Source organism: Chenopodium quinoa, unplaced genomic scaffold (assembly GCF_001683475.1).
Source record: "Chenopodium quinoa cultivar QQ74 unplaced genomic scaffold, ASM168347v1, whole genome shotgun sequence".
Taxonomy (NCBI): Eukaryota; Viridiplantae; Streptophyta; class Magnoliopsida; order Caryophyllales; family Amaranthaceae; genus Chenopodium; species Chenopodium quinoa.
Window position 1 is genome coordinate 1,363,135 of NW_018742345.1, and position 17,058 is coordinate 1,380,192.

The 17,058-nt window shown below is 36.4% G+C and overlaps 1 protein-coding gene across 1 annotated transcript; it reads right to left on the reverse strand.

The window, feature by feature from the left end:
- Positions 1-11,370: 11,370 nt before the first annotated feature.
- Positions 11,371-13,053, reverse strand: LOC110693542. The gene is made up of 2 exons (XM_021870670.1): positions 12,960-13,053; positions 11,371-12,407 (listed from the first exon to the last, which is right to left on the reverse strand). The coding sequence occupies exons 1-2, from the start codon at positions 13,051-13,053 to the stop codon at positions 11,371-11,373; spliced, it is 1,131 nt and encodes a 376-aa protein (XP_021726362.1).
- Positions 13,054-17,058: the final 4,005 nt, after the last annotated feature.

Consider the following 17,058-nt stretch of genomic DNA (forward strand, 5'->3'; position numbering starts at 1 on the left):
TCGTACCCCTCTCTATCACCCTGTTGCACATGGCCTAGATCCAGGCTTGTTTTCTTTGCAGGGATGTTCATAGAGAAGTTAGAAGCAAACAAGAACGCAAGCGTCCTGAAGCTGTTAATGCAACCAGCCGGCAAATTGCCGAACCACTACTAGGCTTGGCCCTTCAGGGTGGCTGGAAATCATCGACACCAGGTGACATCATCTAACCTTGTAGGTACATGAGGTGGGTGTATACAAAGAGGTGGTCTTTTGGGTTGAAGGTACCATCATAGGTCCCAACCATTATATTTTTCTCCTTGCCCGACTGTTCGGCTTCGACTATTTACCTGGAGAATGCAGAGGGTTGTTCCCCAAGGTTTTGTAGCCGAAGCTGCCTGTCCAAAGGCTGGTAGTTGTATGTTGTCTGTCCTCCGAAGAACGCAGGCTGGATGTAGGGCAAAGAAGGCGGTCGGTATAATGGTTGTGCCATATACTGCGCCGAGTTGATTGCATTGGGCCCAGATTGTACGAGGGGGCCGCCTGATGAAGTCCTCGATACTGAAGGAGAATTCCTCACAGAGGTATTTTAAAAGCTATCATGATAAGTCGACGTAAACGACGACTCTGACAGCTGATGGGTCCTTCGTTGGTCAATGTACTGACGAGCATCAAGAAAGGATTTTTTGCTACCATTCGGCTGTACATGCCAGATAGATTTTCTTGTCACCGTTTCTGGGAAACGGAGTCTTGAAAAATCGAACAGGGGCCGAGCCTTCTCCTTCGGAGCAGGATGAGGAGTCGGCTATCGGTCTCGAACCGACTTTTACTTTCTAGCTTGAGTTAGCTTGGTGACCGACTGTTCCTTTCTAGGAGTAGCCGACTGCTTGTTGATTAGACTCTTAATTTCACCCTTGAGAGTGCCCATGAACTTCATGAGCTCATCGCGGGTGACTGGGGTTGATCCTCCCACCTAGGAGGGATCAGGTGGCTGCCCTGAAGGCTTACTCAATTGCGCTCCCGCCTGTCTTAGTGATGGAGGCGCTCAGAGATGAGTGACCCACATGGGGCCACAAAGGGTTCTACGTCTCAATCGTCACCTGATTCATGGTCCGTCTTGACCACTATTTCTTCCAGAGGCGGGTTGGTATTTTAAGGTGGCATAGGTTGCTCTTGTGAAGCCATCTTAGAGGTACTCTCCCCACAAACAGTACCAAATGTTTAAGGGTTTTTGTGTCCCTTTGGAGTGTTACAAAACAAATGGAGCACCGAATGGTCGGTGGTCCACCTCCGACGGTTAAGTTAGTACGGATTCGGAGTAAAACTTGCGAAAAATAATTTATTTGCTCGGATTCCAAGCTCAGGTGTTGTCTGTTTCTTGAGAGTGACATATCAGTAATGATTGGAACGTGTCCCATTAAATGGGGGAATGTCACTATTTAAAGGGACCTTGGGAAGTTTTCCCTCCCAAGGATTTGATGACCTAGGGATTAGGGCACACCGTTTTTTAGGGGCCCATTGGGATTTGGGCTTTAAAAGCCGCAAGTCCCAGGGGCAATATCCGCTCGACACATGTCTCCAGTGACACGTGTCATGCTATGATTAGGCCACTTGGAAGGGTATAAAAATACCCAAATCATAAGATACAAAAATACTCAACGGTTTGCAGACCATATTTAGATTTACAAAAATACATCATGGATCGCAATCCGTATTTTCTATCCTAATCGGGTCCCGCTAGTTACTATTTTATAAAACCTGTGAGAGAATATACATTCCAGTCACTCATTCATTTTACAACAATAAAACAAGTAACACTGCATAAAACGCGCGTAAACTAGTTACTAATTTAGGTCGTTATTCTAATTAACATGCCTAATTAAAACTAGTCAAAGTTGTTTAATTGATTATGTAATTTAGGGTAATTAATAATTGAAGCTGCCACTAAATTCCGCATCCATCTTAATTAATCCAATTAATTAAGCCGGTAAACCCAAATATTTGCCAAAATTAAATTTTGTAAATGCTGCTAAAAATCCGAGGCCTAGCCTCCAACATTTATTAAAATAATTAAAACCAAATTAAATTAATATAACAATTAAAAATGGCAAAATTAAGCAAAAAAGTGCGTAGTCCAAAATATCCAAATGCCTAGTACCACGAGTAGAAAAATGTAAAAGGGCACTGGTTCAAAACCCCCCCTATAGCACAGGTTTTGAACCGGTGTTCATTTGAGGGATGCCAAAAAGTGAGAGTTTTTTCCATCGATTGAAAACCGGTGGCAATAACACAGTTATTAGCACCGGTTCAGTTCAGAACCAGTGCCTATAACACAGTTATTTGCACCGGTTCGGTTCAGAACCGGTGCCCTTGATGCCCCAAAATTTTTTTTTGACTTAAATTGATATATAAATACTTACATATATATAAACATATAATTTTATTAATATAAAGCTGTAACATTAAAATTTTAATTAAAAAAAAACATAATATAGTTTTATATTGTAACAGTCCGATTGTAATAATATTACAATAGTAGCGTAGAGCGGATTGGCAGCAGCGAGAGTAAAACAGCAGTGGCGTAGAGCATAGAAGCAGCATCTGTAGGAGTATAGAAGAAATAAAGTAGACCAGAAGAACAGCAAGAGCATTACAGCAGCAACCTTATGATGCAAGGCAGCAGCTGCTGCAACAGCCTTGCGAGCCAGTAGCTGCAGGGCAGTAGTAGCAGCCTTGCGAGGAAGAAGCTACAGTGGTTTCACAGGTAAAGAATAAATCATATTCCCTTGTTTTGAACAAGACGTAAGCTATCCCTCTTTCAAGACTTGTGTGTCGGTCCACAATCACAAGAATAGCCTCAACATCTGATAAAATTCCTCATCTTGTTATGAAAGCAGCCAATGATCATTTAATTAAGTCTTTCAATTAGGGCAGCAGGTATAAGTAATCATGTTATTAAGGCAAAAACACTATAGCACTGCTTAGTAAACACTACCATTGAAAAATGGCTGCTGAAGAGCTTATGTTCTCATAGTGAAGACAGTTGCACATTATGTTGGTCAACATACAACTCATCCCTTATACAGTTATACTGAAATGTTTCTACCAGATCCTAGCATATCAGTAATACATCAATTTTATACACAAGATCGATTGATTACAATCATTGCATTATAAAAGGCTATATGAATGTCAAATATAAGCGATCAAGTAAATCCATGTAATCTAACACAAGATGAAACAATGATTAGCTTAACTCTTTTTAGCCTTTCATAAATTGATAGTCAATCTTAATTGTTAATTTGTTATAATGGCAATGCACGGATTCTTTCATTGTAAAGCTACATTCCTAAAACCTGATTTTTAATTCTTACTGTCCATTTATTCATCAAACAATATTATTGATGGGAAGTTAGCTCTTGCCTTAGCAAACAAAGTTCTTACCGCCATAGCTATACCAAATTTATGTACAGCATGTTCAAATTATATATTGATGTATCTCTCTTAAACATAAAATAGGACAATATAATTGAATTCTTTCCTAACAGTTAATATAACCTATGACTTATCATTATTCAAAATCAAGTTTTTCAAACTTCAGAAAAACTAATAAAGCACTGAGCTAAACAACTGATTAATTTTTCTTTTATCAAAAAAGGCAGCAACACACAGTAAAGGTGAGTCATTTAGGCACATGAAGTGATATCATTAGATCATTGAAAAATGAGTTTAGAAGTATACATTATGGACTTCACCTAAATTAGCATCTTCAAATTTGTCAAAATTAAAGCTTAAACCCCTTAATTAGCAAGGAAATCATCCTGATCACGCCTGAGAGAGCAGAGAGCTTTATTAAAAACTAAAATTTAAAATTTTAATGTAATAAAAATCTTAGTTTGGTACATTGTCTGAAAGTCTGCTTATAATCATAAAAAATCATTTTAACGGAAGAGGTGATGGTTGTGCTGGTGGCCAGTGGTTGCGGTGGAGCGAGAAGAGAGCTGAGACAGAGAGGAGAGAGGAAACACGAGTGAGGAGAGAGGGCGAGAAAGTTTGAGAATGAGAGGAGTGTCTAATTTGAGGGATTATTTTTTTATTTGGGAAAAGGGAACCGGTTAACTGGTTCCCTATTAAACATGATTTATTTTTTTTCTAGTCTTGTATTTTTACCACTGGTTTTCAATAACCGGTGGGCATTTGTCGATGCCCATTTATCTTTTTCTACTGGTGCACTAAGACTTGAAGTGCTTACCGCATTACTTTGCAAGCAATGCCTACGGTTACTAACCCCTATTAAGCACCAACGTACATACACATACGACACGCAAGCAACCACGGGCAGCCGAGCCATAGCACGACAGCCCACACATGGTCGGCTTATTGCCGCACCATGGTGCTGCTGCTGCCACGGCTTGGCAGCCGTGCTTGCTGGCTGTGACAGCAGCCACACATGGTTGCACCACCGCCGAGGTCTGCCCTTGGCAGCCACATGCGGGCTGCATAGCAGCCTGTCTCGCCAAGGGGCATTTTTCCCTCGATTTGTGTGTAAAACCACAGGTTTTTAACCCCATTTTAACGTGACTATTAATTAGTTCCAAATTAATTTAGGAATTAATAAAATTAAGCCAAATGAAAAATTAAACAAGTCCAACTATATTTAAAATTCATAAGAGGTGCATAAAACCAAAATTCTTTCCAAGAACCATTCGTTAATAAAATTGGTTTAACTTGGTGTAATATAATAATAAGGGCAATAACTCACTATTAATTTAATTAATTTAAATTAATAATGAGATTTTGACAAATTAAAAGGGAGTTGGAAACATGAACACAAGTTTAATAAAAAATTCCAACTTTCACACTTGTGAATCCTTGAAAATTATATCTTCCAGTGTGAAGATAAATGAAATTTCTATCACCAGATTCAAACTTTATGATTCCAATAAACATAATACATGATTAAATCCAAAGTTCAACCAAAAATTCATGCAATTTTGTAAATCAAACTTTCAATCACTTAAAATAAATAAAGATATAATCTTTAGTACTAAAAAGCAACAAAGAACAAACTTTTCACACCTAATGTAATTAATTTGCAATTATGTGAAAAATAAAATCAAACATTCAAGCACCAATTACTACCAAGTAACCATGCTTAAAGAGGTTTAAAATTACATATAAATTAAGGAATAAACCAAATACATAACCACCATAAATATGCAATGAATTTTAAAGGTTAAAAAGACTTTAAAATTTTCGTCAAAACGAATAATCCCTCAAAAAGTGAATTTTTGGTCGTTTTTTGGCTAAAAACACAGCCATTAAAGGATAAAAACCATTTCCAGAACGCCTTTTCCACCAAAAATTTACTGTTTTTGGGCAAACATCTGTGTTCGGGGCTGAAATCAGCTCAAATACGGGTTTAAAATTTATATAACCGAGCTACTAATCTAATTAGCAACTTAAAACCAGAAAAATTAAGCCATAAAAACACCTTTAAAATATGATTATAAAAATAAATGAGCAAGGCTCCGATACCGCTGTTGGGTGTCGGTGAGTCTGAACCACTGTGGAAAGAAACCCGACCAAAAACCAAACTCATAATAATTATAAGGAAAAACAATGCATAATTAAAATAAACACAAGAGTAAGTAAGAGATTATTACCTTTTTAACGTGCTTCGCTCACTTAATTGAGCTCTCACTTCGAAAGCCCCTTAGCCCCGCTCACACAGGGACCTCATACGAAATCCACCCGTAATGCGAGCACCGAACTCTGTCTATTGCCTTAGAGTTAACAAGGCCCTACCTAAACCCGAGTAATTTTTGTTCAAAGGTTTTCAAACTCTAATGCCTTTTTAATCACTTACTCATGTGAACAATCCCAAGGCATGCCTTTAGTATTTATAAGGAAAGTTTCCTTGTGAATTCCATTCATCTTTCAATGTGGGACTTTTTCACAAAAAGATCCCACATGGAAAGATTGTTGAATTCAATCCTTAGTTATATAAACAAAGGAATAACTAAGTAACAAGTTTCACATGGTTAGATGAGGACCACTTCCTCACTTGCTCCCTAAGCAACCTCACATGCATTGTGAGCTAACCATGTGTCACCCAACCTTGAGCCCTAAATTCGGTTTGGTTGGGCCACTACTTTTTTGGCCCATGTTTATGAACCTTCACCCTGGTCTACGACCCATGCCACGTGGCGCTGCCACCATGGCGCGTTGCCAACGTGGCACGCTACCACATGGCGTGTTCGTTGCCAACGTGGCAAGCTGCTTGTTGGCGGTGGCTGCTGCGACTTAGAGGCGGCTGCCGACGTGGCTGATACCACGTGTACTGCCATGTGTAGTGCCACGTGGCACGCTCCTATTTGGAGCGCTTCCCTAGCGTTCCGCATGGCTAGGGTTTAAATTATTACTTGAAGCATTTTAATGCCTCGCCAATTCCTGAATTTTGGCTTGACTTTCGTCGCTCGGATTCGACGCTTCAAGCTCGAATTTTCGACGTCTAAATATTAATTACTCGGGTGACTCATTAATTCCTCCGAATTAATTCGTCACATCAGTTCGTTAGTTGCTTGGGTGTGATCCGAAGGGTTCAGTCAAGGTTAAGCTGTTACATTAATTATACATTAATATTATTGATCGGAAGTGGCCTCCATTTAGGAATTCCGATCACTTGACCTCACTGAATAATTGGCTTGCTTTCTAATAATTCTAAACCCACTATTGGAATAATACACTTGTTTGAAGGACACCATTCCTTTTACATCAGAGATACCTAACTAAATAATCCTTCCCTTAGGAACCTTTTGTCATGAAATCTTAATACAACGTTGAAGCATGCCTTGTCATATCAAAATCATTCATCGCATTAATCATCATTGCGTCATAAAGTATGAAGTGCTTAGCCTCCGTTCCTAAGTTACCTAAATACTTTCATCATCGAGTCAACCATTGAGATAGCCTAGGATGAACTAATCTTTTGCACAATGAGATACAACATCAATGCATACATTTGACTAAATTTATTCAACATGCACCACAAACACTCATACACTCACTTCAATTCCTTTTATTGTCTTTATTTTTCAAGCAAAAGTCGGTACCCTCCACAAAGATGACGAAGTTTTTTTACTTTTCTGCATTTTGAGTCAAGCACATCACAATATAATGCACACACGAGTCATGTATTGTCAAGTCAGTCAAAGCACCTTGAGTTAACCTCAATTCAAAGCAATCAGTCAAGAATTAGGTCAACCCTAAAAAAAACACCAGTAAAGTGTTTTAGCAATCTTTTGATTTTACAAGATACAACCATTTAGCAAAGCTCTTGTTCGCAGCCAACGAAACAATCTCGACAAACAATCAGACATTCAAAGATTTTTTTTCCAGAGATGCGTTGAAATTCCTTTCAAGCTCTTTAGCTCGGAGACGCGTGGGCATACCATTCAAAGCTCTTTTGTTCAAAGCTGATTGATAATCTCCTTTAAGCTCCTTTGTTCAGAGACGAGTGAAAATCCTTCATCAAGCTCTTTTGTTCAGAAATTCATGGACAAATCATTAGACGCTCCACTTTTCAGAGACGAGTGAACATCAATAGCAAAAACACAACAAAATTACAAGCAAAGACACAACAAGCAAAGAAACGACAAATTGAAGATAACTACAAGTAGCGGTCTTCGACGATACTCGCTAGGTCGAGAAAATTGTCGCAACAAAGCTGAAGATGGATACAAGAAGTCACCTTCGACGATGTTTTATAGGATGTGGAGGATTTTTTTGAACAATCAAGGATAGCTACAAGTAGCGGTCTTCAACGTGGCGCTCACGAGGCACTGTAGAGGTTGTCACAAATGCATCAACAAAATTGGTTACTCTAGAGATGCGTGCTCGACGGTGCAAGATACCTATTTCTTAACTCCTTTATGTGTTAAACTAATGCTAGTTTTCTGGTATCGGCGTTACAAGAATGATTTAGGATCGCAAAAAGTTCTGAATCATTCTACGTCCCCATCGCTATTTTGAATTTTGTTTTTGAAACTTGCGTTTTTCCAAACTCAGTCAAAGTGGGGGCTTTTGTAGACACCTACATGTGTCTGCCCTAAAATCAAACCTAGTTATGAATATCTTTCATGTCATTGATTACCGAATGAAGTGAAAGTGTGAAAAGTCTAGTGATGCAGTTATTTTTAATAAAAATACTTCTTTCTGTTTTTCGAAAATATTTCTTTTCGTACCCTGTTAATGAAAATTATCCAGTCCAATTTAGTTTTGTCCATGATATGGGTCCAATAATTGTGTAGGTGGATGAGGTTTGAAAAGACCTTTCCAACAATATATTTTAAGCGCAATTCTGATGAATAATGAGGAAGTTATGGCCAAAATACTAAATTGGGCCCAAACCGGATTTTACCTACGACTCAGTGACCATGTGGAGGGTCCAAAGGTTTAATATCATTCCTTAAATAATTAGGATTTATTAAAAGCTTCTATAAGTTTATATAAGATCTTAATTATCCTATTTTTGAAAAGAAAAGATCAACGAATTCGAAATTAAATAAAACTTCTCTTTTTGAGAGTCCTTGTTCTGTGCGAAATCAAAGAAGATCAGATATTATTTTTGTACCTCATAATTTTAATCCAAATCTTACACGGCTAGATGGATACTGAAATTATCTTTCCAATGATATATTATAATATTAATTCCGAGGTATAACGAAAAAGATATGAAAGAAATATGAAACTCTATCCAAAACTGACACTGTCCCGCTTTTTAGGCTATATCTTTTTATCTACAAAAGATTTCAATATGATTCCAAGGAAAACAGACTTCAAGAGATTTCCAACGACATATTATATACCTTATTTGGACTTTTGGATCAAAAGTTATGATAAAAACAAAATCTGTAAAAACTGCTAATCGTCGAGTTTTATTTTGGTTTGAATTCGGATTCTTTTCTATTCCTTTGACCCTCTTTTTTCCTTATAAATAGAGGTCATATCACCCCTTTTTAAATCATCAACGATCACCAATCATCTCTCTTCTCTCTCTAAGCTAATGCTTATTCTCTCTATATTATTTTTTCTAAGCCTAGCCCTTCTCAAAATACAAAATTCCGCATTCACAAGTCCTATACACACCTATCCAAGTGATAGGCGGTCGCACACCTAACAAAAATTATACCTAACTAAACCTCCTAATTATGTAGTAGGGTAAGTCAAGGTCGATCCCACAGAGACTATGATTCAACTAATTAACTAGACTCAAGTAACTACTAAGCAAGTAACCAAAATAAATAATTGAGAATCAATAACTAAATATCAAGAACGAGGATTAAACTAAATAATATGATAATCAAATACTAAAAACATCCAAGATTAAGCATTACCACGAATAAAATTAATGCAATAGTTGTTCTACCCCTAACATATAATTCAATTGATTAAAGAGGAAAAACAATCCCTGAATAATACCAATGGTCTCTCCCGAGTTATAAATGGCTTTCCTAATCACAATCAAACCTACTTCCATGGAATCATGCAAATTAAAGACCTTGAGCACATTACTCTAACTTCCTAATAATACATTCAACTACTCCCGTGATGAACTTCAAACCCTTAATTGATTTATTCAAACCCGTCAAAACCCAACTCTCGTTGCGATTAAAACAATGGATTAATAAAAATACCAATTATCGCTAATCTAGTATTGGAATGGGCATAATCAATTAAGCATATAAATTGCAATTATCATTAAAGAATTTAAAGAATTAAATAAGGCATTAATAATATTCGAGTTTCGCTAGATCTTGGAATAGGGAAACTACTCACACATATTAATGAAATCAAGAATAAAAATCAATAAAGAAAACATAATTAACAATAATAAAATAAAAAATTGAGAGAAGAAATCAATACTTGGAATTAATTAAGAAATCTTGAATCTTGAAAGCAAAACCCTAGAAAATAATATGGAAGAACGTAATACCCAAAAAGAAGTCTAAAATAATATCTGCAAAAGATATGAAAGTGATAAAATAAAAGACTATCTAAAACCTATTTATATCCTAGCATAAAACTATATATTTTTTTTTGTCTAAATAGGACTCTCAAACGCCACCAAAACAAGCTGCCACAGGTGGGTTGTGGCACGAAGAAAACCGCCACTACCAGGCTGTGGAGCGGGCTGCCTTCGCCTCTCCCTTGCTCCAATATAGACGCCCACAACCAGGTTGTGGCCAACAGATTGCACGCCAAAACCGAGTTGTGGAGTAGGTTGCCAAAATGCTCCATTGATGCTCCATTGGTGCTAGAAACGCTCCATATAAAGAAATATCTCGCGATTAAAATAAATTCCATGCAAATCGAGCCCTATTCCTATTAAAACAAAAACAAACAAACTGAGAAGAGCAATATCGAAATCGGAAGAATAATAGCTAAAAAAGATTAGGAGAATGAAGAAAACACAATAAAACATGGCCAAATATCTCATATAAATCATGTATAATATCATGTTATCAAATTCCCCCAAGCTAAACCTTTGCTCGTCCTTGAGTAAAGCAACGAATAAATAAATCAATACTTAACCTCAAAAGTAATCAAAATCAAGAACAACCAATTCAAGGTAAATCCAACAATTATGCTTCAAAAAATCAACCAATTTCATCCACCCAATCACTTATCTTCCCTAACAATTGTCAAGTAGAGAAAACCACAAGAGCATATAGAATTCATGACTAGTGCTCGCACACTCGACTCTCATTTATGTGGCGAGTAAAAGGCGTACTCGATCGCTCTCCATCCCAACCCCATCATGTGAACAATGCCTTCCCAACTCACGCACTCATGTGTTTAAAAAGACATACACTCAACCTAATAGTCGACTCGGAATATGTCAAGTCATTCCTTGCATTGATACGTAACTACTTTCACATTCGCACAATTCTACGCACAAAGGTCAGAAGGTCTTTAAAGCTTGTAATGTAAGGTTAGGGTAAAAGGTAGGATAAAGTTGGGAAAATGTGAGAGAAAAGCAATGCTTTAGGGAGCTAAAATCCTAACAAAACCAAAGCCAAAAATAAATAATGACCAATCATCTCCAACATAACTCAACTCCACCAAAAATTCACCAAACATAAATCCAATCATATCAAGAAAAACGAAACTTAGTTCTAAAAATCATAAAATAATCTACTCAACTAATCTACTGCACCTAATCGTTAAAATGTCAAAAGTTTTTTATTTTTTGTTGTATTCTATTTTTTTTAGAGAGAAGAATAAAAATAACTAACTAAAAAAATAAAGATAAATTAAGAGTTAGAAAATTGGGGTTCCTCCCAAAAAGCGCTTGTTTTTAAGTTCATAAGCTCGACCTCCTTTTGAAGCTCAACCTGGATCACCACCACGAAGAGAGGATACTCTACAATCTTGTCTATAAATATGTCCACCTCTATTGGAGTTGATATGATTTGTATCCGAACTCATTTTCATCATGTAGCTGAAGCCATCATATGTTGGAATGTCGTCCTCTTTTCTCCCAAGATTTCTATTAGATACACACTTATCAACCAAAGGATTAGTAGCATCAATTCTCAGACAGGTACCACCATCAAAAGTGAAACTATGGTCATTAAAGAGCTTAAACTCTACTTGCTTATCCGGAGCCCTAATGCTCACTTGTCCATTAGGAACATCAATTAGTGCTTGACTTGTAGCAAGGAAAGGGCGGCCAAAGATAATCGGGATCTTATGGTCTTCTTTCATATCCATTACAACAAAGTCAACAAAAAAAACAAGTTCACCAACCCTAACTAGTACATCTTCAACTACACCCTTAGGGAGTCTAACAGTCCTGTCGGTTATTCGAAGAAATACAGAGGAAGATTTAAGGTTATTCAGACCTAATTTTTTATACACTGAAGAAGGCATTAAATTAACACTAGCACCTAAAACACACAAGACCCTATAAAAATATGTTTTGTTTATCTTACAAGGGATAGTAAAACTACCAGGATCATGCAATTTAGGTTGTAGGCTATCATGTAAAAGATTAGGACATTTCTCCTTTACTACCAAACTTTCTAATTTCATCCCGTTATGATCATGATCTAGAATTCCCTTCACAAAATTTTCAAATTCAGGCATTTGACTCACAAGATCGGAAAAAGAGATGGTCGAATATACCTTCTTAAGAGTCTCAGAATACTTCCCAAAACGCTTATCAAGCACGGTTTTTGATAACCTTTGCGAGAATGGCATTGGTTCCTCATATGCTTGTGGGGAAACATATTTGAGAACTTCATTCACATGCAATTCTGTTTTTGACTCCAGATTGCACACTTTCTCTTCTAATCCTCCTTTAGTCAATTCATCTCTCTTCACGAAAATTGCATTGCATTGTTTTGTTTGGACTTTTGCTTGATCTTGAAGAGTTTTTAGATGACTCACTTATTGTGAAAGTTGAGAAAGATGAGTTTCTATCCTCTTATTTTGAGCAACAAGCAATTGAATCGAGTTTTCAAAATATTCATTTTGCTTTTCTTGTAATGCTTTGATATAAGCTCTTGTTGTTGACGTTGGGAGGTAGAAAAGTCCCCATAATGAATTCAAGATTTAAAGATTGAGGTAGTGGTTGGTGCATGTATTGATGATTGATAGGTGCCCTAGCTTGAAAAACAGGTGGTGGTGGAGGATTCACTTGAGCCTGGTTGTTCATATATGAGAAACCATGATGATTTCTCCACCCTTCATCAAATGGCCTTGTGGAGGTCGTTGTATAAAAAACATTAGCTTGCTCAATCGTCATTCCATCATAATTAGGTTGACACTCCCGTGCAGTATGGCCTTGTATTCCACACATTTGACAAGTTTCCATTGAGGGTCGAGGAAACCGACTTGCAGTTGATTGACTTTATGAGTTAATGCGTGCATAGAATTAGTCAACATGGTTATAGAATCAACATCATTTTTATTACCTCTATTGGTAACATTTCGTCCCCCTGGATGGTAACTATCATTAGCCGCCATCTTGTCAATCAAATCCTTCGCATCTGTTGGGTTCTTAGTCATGATAGAATCTCCTTACGCAACGTCAATGTATATGCGAAACTCATGGGTAAAACCATTATAGAACGTTTGGATCAACATCCACTCTGGAATACCATGGTGAGGGCATAGTCTCTACATTCACTTAAATCTTCTCCATGCCTCATACAGGGATTCATCATTATATTGATGGAAGGTAGATAGCTCGTTTCTTAATTTTGCAGTTTTCTCTTGCCCCAAAGATTTCACTAAGAAGGCCTTGACAAGCTTATCCCACGTATTAAAAGAACCAATACCTTCATCTCGTAACCACTCCCTTGCTTTATCCCGTAGTGAAAAAGGGAAAAGGCGTAGTTTAATAGCATCATCAGTGAAACCATTGAGCTTCATAGTGTCACATTTCTCCAAGAAACTATCTATGTAAGTCATAGGGCAATCGTTCGGTGAGCCCGCAAAAGAATCACTGAAGATGAATATTATGAACTGGGGCTTCAATTCAAAGCTCTGAGCGGTGACAGGTGGTCTAATAATACTGGAGAGGAATCCGGTTGTTGTATCAAGAATGCCATACTCCAAAAGATATTTTGTTCCTGGGTCGACCATGCTTCTTGTATGTCGATTTCTCCTTCTTCTACCTCGTTGTCTTCTCGCAGTAACTTCGATCTCAGAATCAAAAGGAGTTAAATCATTTGAACCTGAAATTCGAGTTTGTATGCAACAAAGAAACTAAAACGAGAGATCAAAGACACAAGGGACAACAGCCGAAGCAAATATATATATATATATATATATATATATAAAAACAAATCAGAAATAATTAGTATAATACCGTTAGTCCCCGGCAACGATGCCAAAATTTGATAGGTGGTCGCACACTTAACAAAAATAATACCTAACAAAACCTCCTAATTATGTAGTAGGGTAAGTCAGGGTCGATCCCACAGAGACTATGATTCAACTAATTAATTAGACTCAAGTAACTACTAAACAAGTAGCCAAAACAAATAATTGATAATCGATAACTAAATATCAAGAACGACATTAAACTAAATAATATGATAATCAAATACTAAAAACATCCAAGATCAAGCATTACCACGAATACAATTAATGCAATAGTTATTCTACCCCTAACATATAATTCAATTGATTAAAGAGGAAAAGTAATCCTTGAATAATACCAATGGTCTCTCCCGAGTTATCAATGGCTTCCCTAATCACAATCAAACCTACTTCCGTGGAATCATGCAAATTAAAGACCTTGAGCACATTACTCTAACTTCCTAATCATCCATTCAACTAATCTTGTGATGAACTTCAAACCCTTAATTGATTTATTCAAACCCGTCAAAACCCAACTCTCGTTGCGATTAAAACAATGGATTAATAAAAATACCAATTATCGCTAATCTAGTATTGGAATGGGCATAATCAATTAAGCATATAAATTGCAATTATCATTAAAGAATTTAAAGAATTAAATAAGGCATTAATAATACTCGAGTTTCGCTAGATCTTGGAATAGGGAAACTACTCACACATATTAATGAAATCAAGAATAATAATCAATAAAGAAAACATAATTAACAATAATAAAATAAAAAATTGAAAGAAGAAATCAATACTTGGAATTAATTAAGAAATCTTGAATCTTGAAAGCAAAACCCTAGAAAATAAAATGGAAAAACGTAATACCCAAAAAGAAGTCTAAAATATCTGCAAAAGTGATAAAAGTTATAAAATAAAAGACTATCTAAAACATATTTATATCCTAGCATAAAACTAGATTTTTTTTATATATAAATAGGACTCTCAAACGCCACCAAAACAAGCTACCACAGATGGGTTGTGGCACGAAGAAAACCGCCACAACCAGGCTGTGGAGCGTGCTGCCTTCGCCTCTCCCTTGCTCAATATAGACGCCCACAACCAGGTTGTGGCCAACAGATTGCACGCCACAACCGAGCTGTGGAGTAGGCTGCCAAAATACTCCATTGATGCTCCAATGGTGCTAGAAACCCTCTATATAAAGAAATATCTCGCGACTAAAATAAATTTTACGCAAATCGTGCCCAAATCCTATATAAAAAAAACCTAGAAGAGCAATATCGAAATAGGAAGAATAATAGCTCAAAAAGATTAGTAGAATGAAGGAAACCAATAAAACACGACCAAATATCACATATAAATCGTGTATAATATCGTGTTATCACCAAGCTCGAAGTTGCCTTCTCCCTAGACGTGAAAGGTTGATAATTTTTAAGGGTGTGGTTTTGAATCTCTATTTCAATTATTTAATTTAATTGTTTGATTTAATATGTCATTAAAGTTACTAACGCTTGTATTTTGTTATTAGAAAGAGATACGAGGCATCCAAATAAGTAATTACTTTATAGAAAGCGTGCTTAAATTATTTTAATTCCTAGTATCATGTTAGCATGTCTTTATGATTCCTAGAATCATGTTTAGGGTATTAACTAATATTTCTAATATCATGCATGTATCTGTGTCGCTTTCTATTTCTTCTATCATGTTAGTATCATGTTAGGGGATAAAGCTTTGGTCTTTAATGTTTAGTGACATGCTAAGATTTGTTATTAATATTGTTAATATCATGCCTAGGATCTTGCTAATATTATTATGCTTTGATGAGCTTGAGAATATTATGATGATGATGATTGTCAGTATAATATTGTTGCCTGATGTTATATTATTGTTATTACTTGATCACGCCTTTTATGCATGATTAAAGGGAATTTGTACTTGTAATCATGCTTAATAAGATATAATCTTGTTTAGGCTAATATGATTATAATTCAAGTGATCGCCGATAATATATTTGTATGTGCATTAATATTGAATCAACATAGATAAACAGGTTTAGGATTAACCTAGTGATTGTATGTTAGTCAGAAAGTGCACATGAATATGAGAAGAATAAAGTAGAGGCCTATTTACGGCGGGTTCTTTCTCTTTTAGATTGGATTCGTACCTTCATCCTCGAATTTCTAGTCATGGTTCCAGACCACTATGGAGTTAGCGATCTCATGGATCATGAAGGGGTGTAACCTTCACCCTGTGAACGGTTTACAAGTTCCTAAAACTTGTTGGCGCCTATTTTACCCTAGCTTCCTTCCCTTTGGACGCCACCATGCTTAAGTGTATGATCACACTGGGGCTCAAGTGTGGGATGCTTGAAATATTCCCTACAATTAAATTTGTTAATTAGTTAATTAGTTTAATAGTTTAATTTTAGCTTTAATTCTAGTTTTACCTTGCTTTTCATGTTCTTTATATCATTTTAGTTTAGATTTTATTCTAGGAATTTCGATGAAGATTATGTTGATGAAATAAATGACTTATTGTTATTTGTATGCAATTGATTCTTGATTATTATATATGGATGATGCTTATATGGATTAGAATATTTCTAGCTAATTGATTATATGTTCTTAATTGTGCTTTAATTCAATTGTGCGAAAGTGAGTTGTTTGAGTGTCAAAATTCTTTCATACCTATGATCGGCTAGTTTCACAAGAGTGAATTAGTTTAGTAGGATAATTAGTATTCTTAATTGCGCGAGAATGAGTTGAGTGTATTGATTGTACCTAATTAAGGTCATTTTCATCTAATTGTAATGTTGTTGTTGAATGCATTAATGTAATCGGATTTCACTTTCCCAAGTTTTTGTTGTTTTCTCTAAGTATTGTTTTAGATGTTCCTCTCTCTATCCCTCTATATCTCGACAATCCTAGTTGTCTAATTAGCACAGATTGACACACTTAGTTTTCGTGGTTCGACCACATACTTGCCACTAACTAGCTTAGTGAAGAGTTTAGGTATCATAAATTTTCTAATTTGGTTATGGTTAGTAGTCCAACGACCTACTCAACCTCCGATCAGGTGCTAGAAGAAGAAGACAAGAAACAACAAAAACAAAAAGCCCTCCCTAGACTCATTTGCAGGACATGCCCAGTAGAAGCACTAGACAGCAGGGCAACAAGCACAAAAACCAAGAAGTAATACCAA